Source organism: Gallus gallus, chromosome 31, assembly GCF_016699485.2.
Source record: "Gallus gallus isolate bGalGal1 chromosome 31, bGalGal1.mat.broiler.GRCg7b, whole genome shotgun sequence".
Classification (NCBI taxonomy): Eukaryota; Metazoa; Chordata; class Aves; order Galliformes; family Phasianidae; genus Gallus; species Gallus gallus.
In genome coordinates, this window is record NC_052562.1 from 839,041 (window position 1) to 850,670 (window position 11,630).

Consider the following 11,630-nt stretch of genomic DNA (forward strand, 5'->3'; position numbering starts at 1 on the left):
GAGACCTTATTGCTCTCTATAACTACCAGAAGGGAGGTTGTAGTGAGCTGGGGGTCAGCCTCTTCTCTCGGGTGACTAGTGATAGGACTGGAGGGAATGGCTTCAAGCTGCGCCAGGGAAGGTTCAGGCTGGACGTTAGGAAATACTACTTGTCTGAAAGGGTGGTCAGGCACTGGAACGGGCTGCCCAGAGAGGTGGTGGAGTCACCGAGCCTGGTGGTGTTCAAAGAGTGTTTGGATGTTGTGTTGAGGGACATGGTTTAGCGAGAACCATTGGTGAAGGGCGAATGGTTGGACTGGATGATCCTGTGGGTCTTTTCCAACCTTAGCGATTCTATGATTCTATGATTCTTTCTTTACTATTGCTAACCTCCCCATCTTCCCCACATCCCTTAGTAGCTTGGAACCTCTAGTGTTGATTATGCTCTGAGTCAAGACTTACTACTTGTTCATACTGGGATGAAGCGTGCAAGGGTGAAGAAATTGTTATTCTTAATAATCAACATATCTATCAGAGTACGCAGAACAGCAAGATGATCAGTTTTGATAAATTATTATTATCCATCATCGAAGTAATTAGTATTATCCATCAAAACTCCCTTACTATGCATAGTAAGGTAGTTTTCTTACATTAGAAGTGCTTCATAGTCTGGAGCAAAAACACAAAAGGGTAAAAAGAAAGAGGGGAAACTGTGGGAGGCAGACTGTGTTTTTGCAGTGCAAGTTTCCAGTATTTCTGTATGTAGCACAGGATAAGCTGCCTTTCGCAAAGAAAGCTGCTGAACAGAGTAAAGTTGAGACTGGGGCGCTCCGACCTAGGTAAAACTGGCACAGGCACTAGGTAAGGTAGTTCTATAAGGCAGGGGAGAGTTCGGTACAGGACAGGGCTAGTGTGCAGATTGTTGAAAATACTGTCCTGCTATCGTCATAAAAAGACCACAAAACACCCAAAGGCAATGGGTTGGTAACAGACGTTGTACGGAAGTGTAACACAGCTATGGAAGTGCAACAACAGCTATGGAAGTGTAATGGAGCTGTGGAAGTGTAATGGAGCTCCGCAAGTGCAACCATAGCTGTGGAAGTGTAATGGAGCTGTGGAAGTGTAACCATAGCTATGGAAGTGTAACAACAGCTATGGAAGTGTAACGGAGCTGTAGAAGTGTAACGGAGCTGTAGAAGTGCAACCACAGCTATGGCAGTGGAACAGAGCTGTGGAAGTGTAACCACAGCTATGGAAGTTTAACCATAGCTATGGAAGTGTAACCACAGCTATGGAAGTGTAATGGAGCTATGGAAGTGTCACCATAGCTATGGAAGTGTAATGGAGCTGTGGAAGTGCAACCATCGCTATGGAAGTGCAACGGAGCAACAGCGTCGGAAGACTGCGAGCCTGAGACGCTCAAGCAATGAGTGCCAGGAGAGGCTTTAGCGGCGTCGGAGCCAGGGGGTGGAAGGGGATGGATTTCACTGACCAGCTGCGCAATTTCTCCCTTGTCAGTAGGGGGCGTGCGCCCATTATTGCAATACGAAGCAAAGTAGAAATTGTTGGTCTTGAGCGTTTCTCACAGAAAGCAGCCACGTGCAGCCGACTGCACGGCCTGCTGTGTTAATGGCTGGGATGCACAGGGCTGCAGCGCTGGCGTTCTGCTGGATCTGCTCTTCCTTCCCACAGTGACAGCGGAACGCGGCAGAAAGCGCAGCGAGGCGGCAGAGCAGCAAGGAGCTGACGTACAGAGCGCGGGTCTGCTTCGTGCCATGGCAGTGGGCGCAGAAAGAAATGCCGGGAGGGGTCTCTGACCGCCCGGCGGAGGGGTGTGGGGGAGGGGAGAGCTCACGTGGCAGAGCCCCGCACCCGCGGCCGGCAGCGAGGGGCGAAATCCGAGCCCGAGCCGGCTGCCAACGGCCGCTCGCTCAGGCAATCGGAGCCGGCGGCGCTGGCGCTGAGCAAGGAGAGGCCGGGCCGGGCCGGGCCGTTGCGCGGCCGTTGCCGTGAGGCGCGCGGGCCGGGAGCGGCGCGGGGCTGCGGCCGTGCGGAGCCCCGTGTGCGGGGGGGCGGGGGAGGTGTGGGCGCGAGGGGGCCCCGGGCCGATGGCAGCCGGCACAGCCCCACGGCTGAAGCGGCTGCTTACAAAGGCAGGGCGGCCGTGTGCGCTGCGGGAGCCCGAAATGGACTGTGAGGGGCCCAACCGGGCCAGCCCGGGCCGGCAGGCTGCAGCGCGGCCGGGTGAGGCTCAGAGCTGGCAGGCCTCTGCCCCCTCCGCTGAGGGTTCGTGCGGCGGAGCTTCTGCCCGGAGGGGCCACATCCGGCACGGCAGGATTCGGCTGGTTAGTGTGCGAGGCCGGGAAAGCTCGCAGGCTGGGGCTCCGGGGCAGGCGGAGGATGTCACAGCGCGGCTGACATCACCGGGCTGCTGGAAGCTGGGTGCTGTCACAGTGCGTTTCCGTGACGACGACGGGCCCTCCCCAAGGAGCCGAGGGGAGCTTTGCTGCTCTGTTTGTTACCCGGCGCAGCCTGTCGCGGGGGGGCTGGGCAGACAGTCTTGCCAAAGAGGCCTGTGGTCCAGCACAACTGAGAGCACAATCCTTTTGTTTCTCCTCGAACCCTGGCCAGGCTGTGGGGAGAAAAGCAAGAGGAGAAAGAGGGCACCGGGTGTTGGTGTTCCCCCGGACTGCCACGTGGATCGGTTCATTCAGTGGCATCAAGGCTGGACCTGCTTGCAGCGGCTTTGGACACCTCGCCCACGGGATGGATGCATTGCTGTACAACTCCCCAGTGGCCGGGAGAGCTTCTCCAGATGCTCATTGCCAACGGGGCTCCCCCGTGAGTGCGGATCTGGGTGATGGTGAGGTGTGCGGGCGCTTGGTGATGTGTCTTTCTGAATCACGGAGCTCGTGTAGCAACGATTAGGCCCGCTGCCTTGCTTATTTCCTTCACTGTTAAGCTTCTCTTTTGGCTTTAGACACTGCTTTATTTTTTGGTAGCATTTTGTACTAGGCAGTAAAATAAGCCTATCCCTTACGTTGGTGTCTTTGCCCTTCCCGCTGACGCCGTTGATTGGCACCACGACATTAGCACACGATGGGCACGTAACTTGGACGTGGGGGACGTGACTTGAAAGGCCAGCATCAGGAAGGTCTCCTTTGGAGAGAGACGTAGAGATTTGGGCTTGTTGAGCGCGGAGAACAGAAGGCTCTGGGGAGGCCGCGTGGCTGCCTTTCGGAACGCGGGGCCTCAAAGATCACCTAGTTCCAACCGCCTGCAGCGGCCAACAGCGAGCTCAGGCTCTAGGTCAGGTTGCTGAGGGTGCCACCCAGGCTGAACTGGAACACCCGTCGGGACGGGGCGTGCACAGCGTCTGTGTGTGGGCAGCCTGTGCCAGCACCTCACCACTGGGCTGTAAGCAGCCCAGTGCCCGCTGCACACCGATGTTGGGTTGCTGTGAGCAATGGGTGCCCGCCCGGGGCCGGGCCGCTCGGCGGGGCAGGGGGCGGCAGCGGGGCAGGCTGGGCCAGGCTGCGGGTTGGACGCGCGTGGAAGAGGAGATCCCCTCTCCCTGCCGGTGACCTAACAGAGCTCCAGGTGACGCGGGCTGATGTCACAATGGGATGCACTGCATCACAAGGATGTGTTTCCTGGGGCAGCGGCAGTGCCGGCACTTCCCTGCAAGGCCTGGGCGCTGCTGGAGCACTGCTCAGGGGCTCTGTCCTTCTGTGGCCAGGAGTCAGGTCAGGGGCAGCAAGGCTGCACCGGGCGACCCTCGGTGACGCGTGGAGGAGCAGGGGCACTTTGCAGAGAACTGTTGGTTGAGGAGCCAGGGAGGGCATCCTTAGCTGCGAGCCGAGGGCTGCCGGCAAGCGACATGGAAGGCTGCTGGACTGTGACCATCAGCTCGGAGCTGGTCTACACGTTCCCAACGCTCCTGCATCTCTCTGCCGAAGGTCAGGCTTTCCGGGCCCCCTTGGCAAGGCATCGCAGGGGGCTGTTACAGCTGTCAAAAGCCGCAGCTCCTGCTCTCTGCGGTTGGCTGGACGTGGCTGGGGGCTGCTGCGAGAGCCCCGCCCAAGGGTCCCGCTAGGCTCTGGGGACGATGTGGCAGCCAGGTCCCGATAGTAGAGCTGCCCAGAGCCCCCAGGTTCCTTTAGGCATGGCGAGTCCCCTGTGATAGGGCGGTCCAAGGCCAGGTTTCCCTGGGAGACGGTGTTTCCGTAGGTTCCAGCTCTGGGAACAGAGCTCTACTCAGCTCTCCTCCATCCGATGTCCCGGAGGCTTCCTATGTCCCCGGTTCCCCTCTGGGCTCTGCATAAGGCTGAAATTGGAGCAAAGCCCAGCCGGCTCTGTAGCCATGGTGGTGTTTTTCTGGGGTGTTTGCGTGCGCCTGTATCGATCACTGTCTGGGTGAGGAGCTTGCCAAGAGGCTGTGAAGAGGCTGGCCTGGAGCCTGACACGTCTTTTCTTTCCTTTGCAGAGATTGTGGCGATCTGGGATGCTGTGTCTGATTACATCCTGGAACAGATGAAGCTGGACAAGGTGGGCTGGTGTCCTGGTGGCCCTCGCCCTGGAGAGGGCCCTAGGTTCAGTCCTGCCCAGAGCGTGGGCCCCGCAGAGCAATCCCTCCCTGAGCACCACAGCAGCACAGTGAGCCCAAGCCGGGTGCCCAGAGCAGCTTCTTGGCCAGAGCTGCCCTGAGCAAATGTTTGGCACAGGCAGGGGCTCCACTCTGCCCGGTGGTCAGGATGGGGAGAGCAAAGGGAGAAAGGGGGGATTTTTTCTGGCCCTGCGCCAAGCATAACCCTCGGGAATCAGTCCCAGGCTGTAAATGTCCCCTGTGCTGCAAATATCCGGGCTCCTCTCTAGCCAAGGGATGTCGGGAAATACTATGCGGAGGTGGCGGTATTGCAGGGACCACAGATTTTTCCAAAGCTTTCCAGAGAGCGCCATCTTGCCCCGCTGCCCTTTGGGAGCGGGGAGGGCGGAGAGCAGTGCCGCCCTGCTCTTGATGTTCGTGGCTTTTGCCGCCCCTGAAGTACACACGCGTCAGCCTTTCTGTCTTTTCCCTGTGCAGGGAGTCCTGGTCCCGGGACTCGGGCTCTTTGCTGCGGTCCGAGAGCAATTCCACAGCAAAGAAGTGGCGGTGTCGGTCCGAAGACCTGTCTTCCAGCTGGACATCGGGGTGCTGTGGCTGCAGGACCTCCAGTCGCCCACCGACATCATCCCCGGTGAGAAGGCAGCGGCCACCTTCCCCTTCCCGCCCCATGTCCGGCCGGGCGTGTTCTCCCTGCTCTTTGGAAACGGCTGGGAGCAGCAGAGAATTGTCTGCAAAGCTCGGGGTGCAGCGTGAGTTCCTCCAAAAGGAACCACAGCCCAACCCAACCCAACGACAGCCCAAGAGCTGTTTCTCTAAAGGACCTTCTCTTTGGGACTTGGTTATGAATGTTGCATGGGAATGTGGCTTGCTGTGGCAGTGAGGATGTGCCTTCTCCTTGCAGACGATGTCAAGATTGAGCGGCTGAACTACCGGCAGCTCTCGCGAGCCACCGGCATCTCGCTGCACGTGGTGCAGCGCTGCGTGCGAGAGACCGTCCTCTTGTACTGTCACCTCCTGAGGAACAAGGCGCACGTCTCATTCGCCTTCAAGAACATCGGCGTTATGACGTACGAGGACGACTTCCTCTGCATGAGGTTCTTGTCCAGCTGCATTACAACGCTGGAGAGCAATGCCAGCCTGACTGCACTGCTCCACACTGTAAGTTTGAGGAGGTTTTGAGGGTGCGCCATCAGATCACCGCTGGCCAGCCTGGATGTGGCAGGCCAGTCAAATGCCTTTCCCCACGCTTGCCCCCTCCGCTTTCTCCACTGGCACAGAGATTTCCTGGATCTCTGCCCCTGCGGCAAGTCTGGCAGTGCCCTTGCACGGCCTCAGTATTTTGCCGTCCAGCTCCTCCAGAGCAGAGCAAAGCTCTGATGTTCCCGGAAGAGGCTTTGGTGGAGAGCAGCTTTCTCTTGGCATGGGAGCCAGGCTTGCTTCCTGTCAACAAGAGCCATGAAAAAAATGGCCTAGGCAAGCCTCCAGCAGGTCTGTGTCCCTTTGCAGAGAATTTGGCCGGCCCGTTCTGCTGACTTCGGGTCAGAGACTACCGCTCATGGAATCCAGGTGTTGCCGAGGTGAGTGCATTTCCTCTGCAGCACTTAGCTGGCCAGGAGACGGGCTTCCTTCCCACCTCCTCCTTCTGAACGTGCCCTGCTGGGTCTCCGTGCTCAGCATGCGGTCGGGGAGAAATCCTGGAAAGCCTGGCTCCTGCTTCACTACTGCTGCCTTTTGGCTGTGTGTGTCTTCTCCCGGAGGGATGGGGAGTCAAGGTTGTGTTACTGGTGCCCAACCGGTCCCGATTCCCATCAGAGAGAACGGCCTGCACGTGGAAAAGAATTTGGGCTACATGTGCTGGTTTGGCATGGACAGGAAGGGAAGGGGTGCCACGCTTTGCGTAACACATAGATAAATACCGCCGACAAGCTGCATGGGGTAGGAGGTCATCCTTTTCAAGGCTTGTCACTCTTTGTTTCCAGGTTTCAGCTCGCTGTGAAAAAGAGCAGAGCAGAGGCCGCCGCAGAAAGGAACGCTGCAGTGGCGCGGAAGATGAGTAGAGGTGAGGGAAAGGGTCCCAGCAGCAGGAGGGCGGGCCCTGTCCCATGCCGGGTGGCCGGATCCACGTTCACGTGCCACGCCCGTGGGGCTGCTGTGAAGAGCTTCTTCCTTTCTTGGTTCCAGGGGGCACTGCCGGCAGGCTGCTACAGAAGCGGAAGACACTTCCCCCCTCCATGCTGCTGCAATACCAGGCAGGCTCAAGGCAGCAAGATGTGGCAAAGAAGCCTTCTGCCAGGTGAGATCCTTGGGCAAAAAGAAGAAGGAGATGCGTGTGCTCGTGTAGGAGTGGCCTCCTCCTTGGACCTGCCAGCTCCGCGCATTCAGAAAGGCTCCTGACACACGTGTTTCCCAGTGGGGGCCGTCCTTCTCCAGGGACGGCGAGCGTGCAGCATGCTTGCCTGCGGCAGGCACAGCAGCTGCATGTTCCAGCCTGGTCCCCGATCCCTGGGGGAGCTGAATGCTGATCCCTCTTGATCGCAGAAGCTCTTCTCCCGTCAGGGGTCTCTCCACGTTGCACCGGAGCCCATCTTTATGGTTGTGGGAGCATGGGGGGAGACCAAGGTGTCCCAGGCTCCTGCAGACTCCTCTTGTGTCTGTTTGCAGCGTGCTCCCGCCGTGTGCAGGCAGCTCCCACGGGAGAAAGCAAGCAGGACAGAAGGAACCATCTACTCCTGCCCAGACCAGCACTGCACTCCCTGCGACAGAGGACTCTAAGAGAGTGCTGCAGGTACCGGCTCTGCCTTGCTGCAGGGACTGTGCTGCTTGAGACTGCACAAATGTTAGCATCATAGAATCACAGAACAGTGCGGGTTGCGAGGGACCATTCAGATCACCTAGTTGCAATCCCCTGCTGTAGGCAGGGACCCCTGTCTCTAGACCAGGCTGCTCTAAACCTGATCCAGCCCGGCCTGGAGTGCTTCCGCACGGAGGGAAGCAAAAGCCTCTGCGTGTGCAGTGATCTGGAGCACAGGCCTTTGGGTGCCATCATTTCTCATTTCTGCCCACTCCTCCGGCTCCTCTGTAGCTGGAGGGTGTTGCACACCTGCCCTGTCTCTTCTCGCCTCCTGGCCTGCCACCTGCCACAGCACCCTGATTTTGAGCAGGGGCTGTGGGAGTGGGATACGACCAGTGAGCCATGTTTGCCACAAGTTGCGGATCCTGGCCTGGCTTTGGGGCCCCTGATCCTTCAGGGTCAAAGCAGTGCCGACAGGCCAGGCCTGCTCCTCCAGAGGCGAGGAGCAGGAGCGTGGAGCTGAAGGAAGGCCCCAGGGGCTGAGGCTGATCCTGTATGCTGCTGTCTCTCTGCAGGAGCTCCGGGAAGTGTCTGCCCTGTGGAATGAAGCAGACCGCACGTGGCCCGTGTACCAGCAGCAGGTAGAGCAAACGCGGGCAGAAAGAGCGGCATGGGAAGGCTGGAGTGCAGGGGAGGACCAGCCTCCACTGCAGGTACTGTCAGGGATCGACCCTGCTGACAAGAGCCGCCGTCCTCTGAGCCAGGGTGCGAGCTCAGCAGGGCTCAGGGGGTGGGAGCAGGACGGGCAGCGAGCGGCACGGCAGGGGCTGGCCTGCTCCTCCCTGGGAGGAGAGCTTGGCATCAGCCCCGCAGGGAGAAGGGTGGCGGGCAGCCGTGGGCTGGCAGGGCCGAGTCTCCTGCTTGCCAGGGCCTACAGCAGGGCCCTTGACAGAGGGCCTGTGGGAAACAGCCCTGTGCTCCCAGCCGTTTTGCTGACACTGTCTCCTCTTTGGCAGCGGTTTGCCAGTGCGAGCGTGTGGGCTCCGCGTCCTCCAGCCCAGCCCCGGGGACAGCAAGTGAGGAGGAGGTGGAGGAAGGATGTGGATCCTCCGCCGGGAAGTAAAATGGGAACAGCGACCAAGCTGGCACTGCATGCCGAGTAAGTGTGTGCGGGCTCTGTTGGCTGCCTGAGGCACTCGGGCAGCTGTGACCCTGCAGCTCGGGGACGAGCACGGCCCAGGCCAGAAAGTGCTGGCGGGGTGCAAGGGTGGGGACACGCGGCAGCACGGGGGTGCGGGGCTGGGTGAGGGGAGAGCCAGAGGGGGCTCAGCAGAGCCTGAGGGATGACTTTGTCCTCCGGTTGCAGCCTCCTCTCCCCGCGAGCAGCTCAGGTGCTCCAAAGGTTGGAGCCCCGCCTCCATCAGCAAGAGGCTTTTGCTGACACCGCGGAAAGAAACCGGCAGAAGCTGGAGCTGAAGCGGCAGCTCCCCTGGTAAGCTGCATAGGCAGCAGATCCTGAGAGCCGGGCTGGAGCCCAGCCTGCGGTACTTGCCTGCGCTCAGCCCGTAACGCTCCGTGCACTGTCCTTTTCACCTCCCTAGTGCTCGATGCTCGTACCGCTCCAGAGGGGAAGGTGCTGGCAACAGTGGTGACGGCGCTGGAGCTGTCGGCAAGGGGGCTGGGAAGCTGTCCGGATTTCCACCTGTGAATGGCAAATCGTAGAATCAAAGACTTGTAGAATGGCCTGGGTTGAAAAGGACCTTGAAGATCATCTAGTTTCCACCCCCCTGCAATGTGCAGGGTTACCAGCCACCAGTCCGGGCTGCCCAGAGCCACATCCAGCCTGGCCTTGAATGCCTCTGGGGATGGGGCATCCACCACCTCTCGGCAGGCTGTTCCGGTGCGTCACCAGCCTCCGTGGAGTGAAGAACTCCCCCTAATATCTAACCAAATTCTTCCCCCCTTTCTCAGTTGCAAACCATTCCCCCTTGTCGTATCACTGTCCACCCTCGTATAAACAGCCGTTTCCCCTCCAGTTTATTTCTTCCCTTCAAGCATTGGAAGGCCACAGTGAGGTCTCCCTGGAGCCTTCTCCTCTCCAAACTAAACAAGCCCAGTTCCATCAACCTTTCTTCACAGGAGAGGTGCTCCAGCCCTCTGATCATCTTTGTGGCCCTCCTCTGGACTTGATCCAACAGGTCTGCGTCTTTCCTGTACTGGGGGCCCCAGGCCTGGACGCAGAGTATCCCAGATAAAAATAAAGAGAATTGGCGTTCTTTCCAGTCAGTGTGCTGGTGTCGTGTCTGTCGCCATAAGCTAACGTGAGGCAGCTGGAGCTGTGCTTTGCGGGAGGAATTTGGGTGGCAGCGAGAGCTGTTCCCGAGGCCCGGTAGGCCCGTGCTCTCCAGGAGTGGTCTCCCAGGATGACAGTCACCTCTGCCGGCCGTGCCCGTTTCCTGTGCAGAAGTCGTGTGTCACCTCGTACCCCCACAGCTCCCTCCCAGCAACAGAAATTCCGTGGCAGAACCACGGGGGAGCTCCGTGGGGACGAGGAGCAGGCAGGGGCAAGGGGAACACGAGGGCACCTGAGAGACCTTTCCCGCCAGGGCTCGAGAGCACTCCTGCCTGCAGCTGGGGAGTGTATTGCCAAGGGTTCTGCAAAGGTGGATGCGCTTGCTTTGAACTGCCCCCGGGCTGATTCCCAAAATCAGAAAGGCAAAAGCCCAGCTTGAGCTCAACCTGGCTGCTGGGGTAAAAGGGAACGAGAAACTCTTTCACAAGTATATCTAGAGTAAGAGGAGGACCAGGGAGAATCTCCATTCTCTACTGGATGAGGCTGGGAACGTGGCCACTGAGGATAAGGAAAAGGCAGACGTTCTGAATGCCTTCTTTACATCTGTCTTTAGAAGTCAGACCGGTTATCCTCAGGTTTCTCCACTCTCTGTCCTGGCAGCCTTGGCTGGGGAGCAGACTAAACCTCCCACGATTCAGGCGGAAACAGTCACGGACCTGCTACTCCATCTGCACTGCCACAAGTCCATGGGACCGGGTGAGATTCACCCGAGAGTGCTGAGGGAACTGGCGGAGGTGATAGCCGAGCCGCTTTCCATCATCTATCAGCGCTCCTTGTTGGCGGGAGAGGTCCCAGAAGACTGGAGGCTTGCCAGTGTGACTCCCATCTACAAGAAGGGCTGCAGGGAGGATCCGGGGAACTACAGGCCTGTTAGCCTGACCTCGGTGCCGGGGAAGATTATGGAGCAGATTGTCTTGAGGGAGATCACACGGCATGTGCGGGACAAGCGGGGGATCAGGCCTAGCCAGCATGGGTTCACGAAGGGCAGGTCCTGCTTGACCAACCTGATCTCCTTCTATGATCTAGTGACCCGTCTGGTGGATGAGGGAAAGGCTGTTGATGTAGTTCACCTAGATTTCAGCAAAGCCTTTGACACTGTCTCCCACAGTATTCTCCTCGCAAGTCCGTGGCTTGGACAGATACACTCGTGGCTGGGTAAGGAAGTGGCTGGAGGGCCGGGCCCAGAGAGTGGTGGTGGATGGAGTTAAATCCAGCTGGCGACCGGTCACGAGTGGTGTTCCCCAGAGGTCGGTGCTGGGGCCTGTCCTGTTTTATATCTTCATTGATGACCTGGATGAGGGCATTGAGTGCACCCTCAGTAAGTTTGCAGATGACACCAAGCTGGCTGGAAGCGTTGATCTGCCTGAGGGTAGCGAAGCCCTACGGAGGGATCTGGATAGGTTGGATAGCTGGGCTGAAGCCAATGGGATGGGATTCAACAAGACCAAATGCCGGGTCCTGCACTTTGGCCGCAATAACCCCAGGCAACGCTACAGGCTTGGGGCAGAGTGGTTGGAAGACTGTGTAGAGGAAATGGACCTGGGGGTGTTGATTGACGCTAGACTGAACATGAGCCAGCAGTGGGCCCAGGTGGCCAAGAAGGCCACTGGCATCCTGGCTTGGATCAGAAATAGTGTGGCCAGCAGGAACAGGGAAGTAATTATCCCCCTGTCCTCAGCACTGGTGAGGCTGCACCTTGAGTACGGTGTCCAGTTTTGGGCCCCTCACTGTAAGAAAGACATGGAGGCCCTGGAGCGTGTCCAGAGGAGGGCAACAAAGCTGGTGAGGGGTCTGGAGCACAGGCCTTACGAGGAGCGGCTGAAGGAGCTGGGGTTGTTCAGTCTAGAGAAGAGGAGGCCCAGGGGAGACCTTATTGCTCTCTATAACTACCAGAAGGGAGG

At 58.7% G+C, this 11,630-nt stretch overlaps 1 protein-coding gene across 7 annotated transcripts; it reads left to right on the forward strand.

Annotated features, from left to right (window-relative positions):
• The first annotated feature begins 1,543 nt into the window (after nt 1–1,543).
• Nucleotides 1,544–9,137, forward strand: LOC107049387 (coiled-coil domain-containing protein 81-like). 7 transcript variants are annotated; one of them, XM_040654154.2, is made up of 13 exons: nt 1,544–1,740; nt 2,611–3,938; nt 4,466–4,527; nt 5,063–5,216; nt 5,487–5,743; nt 6,092–6,162; nt 6,565–6,644; nt 6,767–6,878; nt 7,247–7,370; nt 7,952–8,089; nt 8,393–8,535; nt 8,743–8,868; nt 8,978–9,137. In XM_040654154.2, exons 2-13 carry the CDS (start codon nt 3,593–3,595, stop codon nt 9,096–9,098), a joined length of 1,734 nt encoding a protein of 577 aa, XP_040510088.1. In that variant the 5' UTR covers nt 1,544–1,740; nt 2,611–3,592; the 3' UTR covers nt 9,099–9,137. The 7 variants fall into 7 exon arrangements, 5 of the variants coding, with proteins under 5 accessions (XP_040510088.1, XP_040510090.1, XP_040510087.1 ...); XM_040654156.2 differs by having other exon boundaries at nt 2,611–2,847; XM_040654153.2 differs by lacking the exon at nt 1,544–1,740 and adding an exon at nt 1,977–2,324 and having other exon boundaries at nt 2,611–2,842.
• The last annotated feature ends 2,493 nt before the right edge of the window (nt 9,138–11,630 follow it).

Excerpts from the sequence above, each read along its gene's own strand:
- LOC107049387 (XM_040654151.2), top strand. The coding sequence starts at position 2,088 with ATGGCAGCCGGCACAGCCCCACGGCTGAAGCGGCTGCTTACAAAGGCA. Across the intron at positions 4,528-5,062 it reads AACAGATGAAGCTGGACAAG|GGAGTCCTGGTCCCGGGACT; the intron begins GTGGGCTGGTGT and ends TTCCCTGTGCAG. Across the intron at positions 5,217-5,486 it reads GCCCACCGACATCATCCCCG|ACGATGTCAAGATTGAGCGG; the intron begins GTGAGAAGGCAG and ends TTCTCCTTGCAG.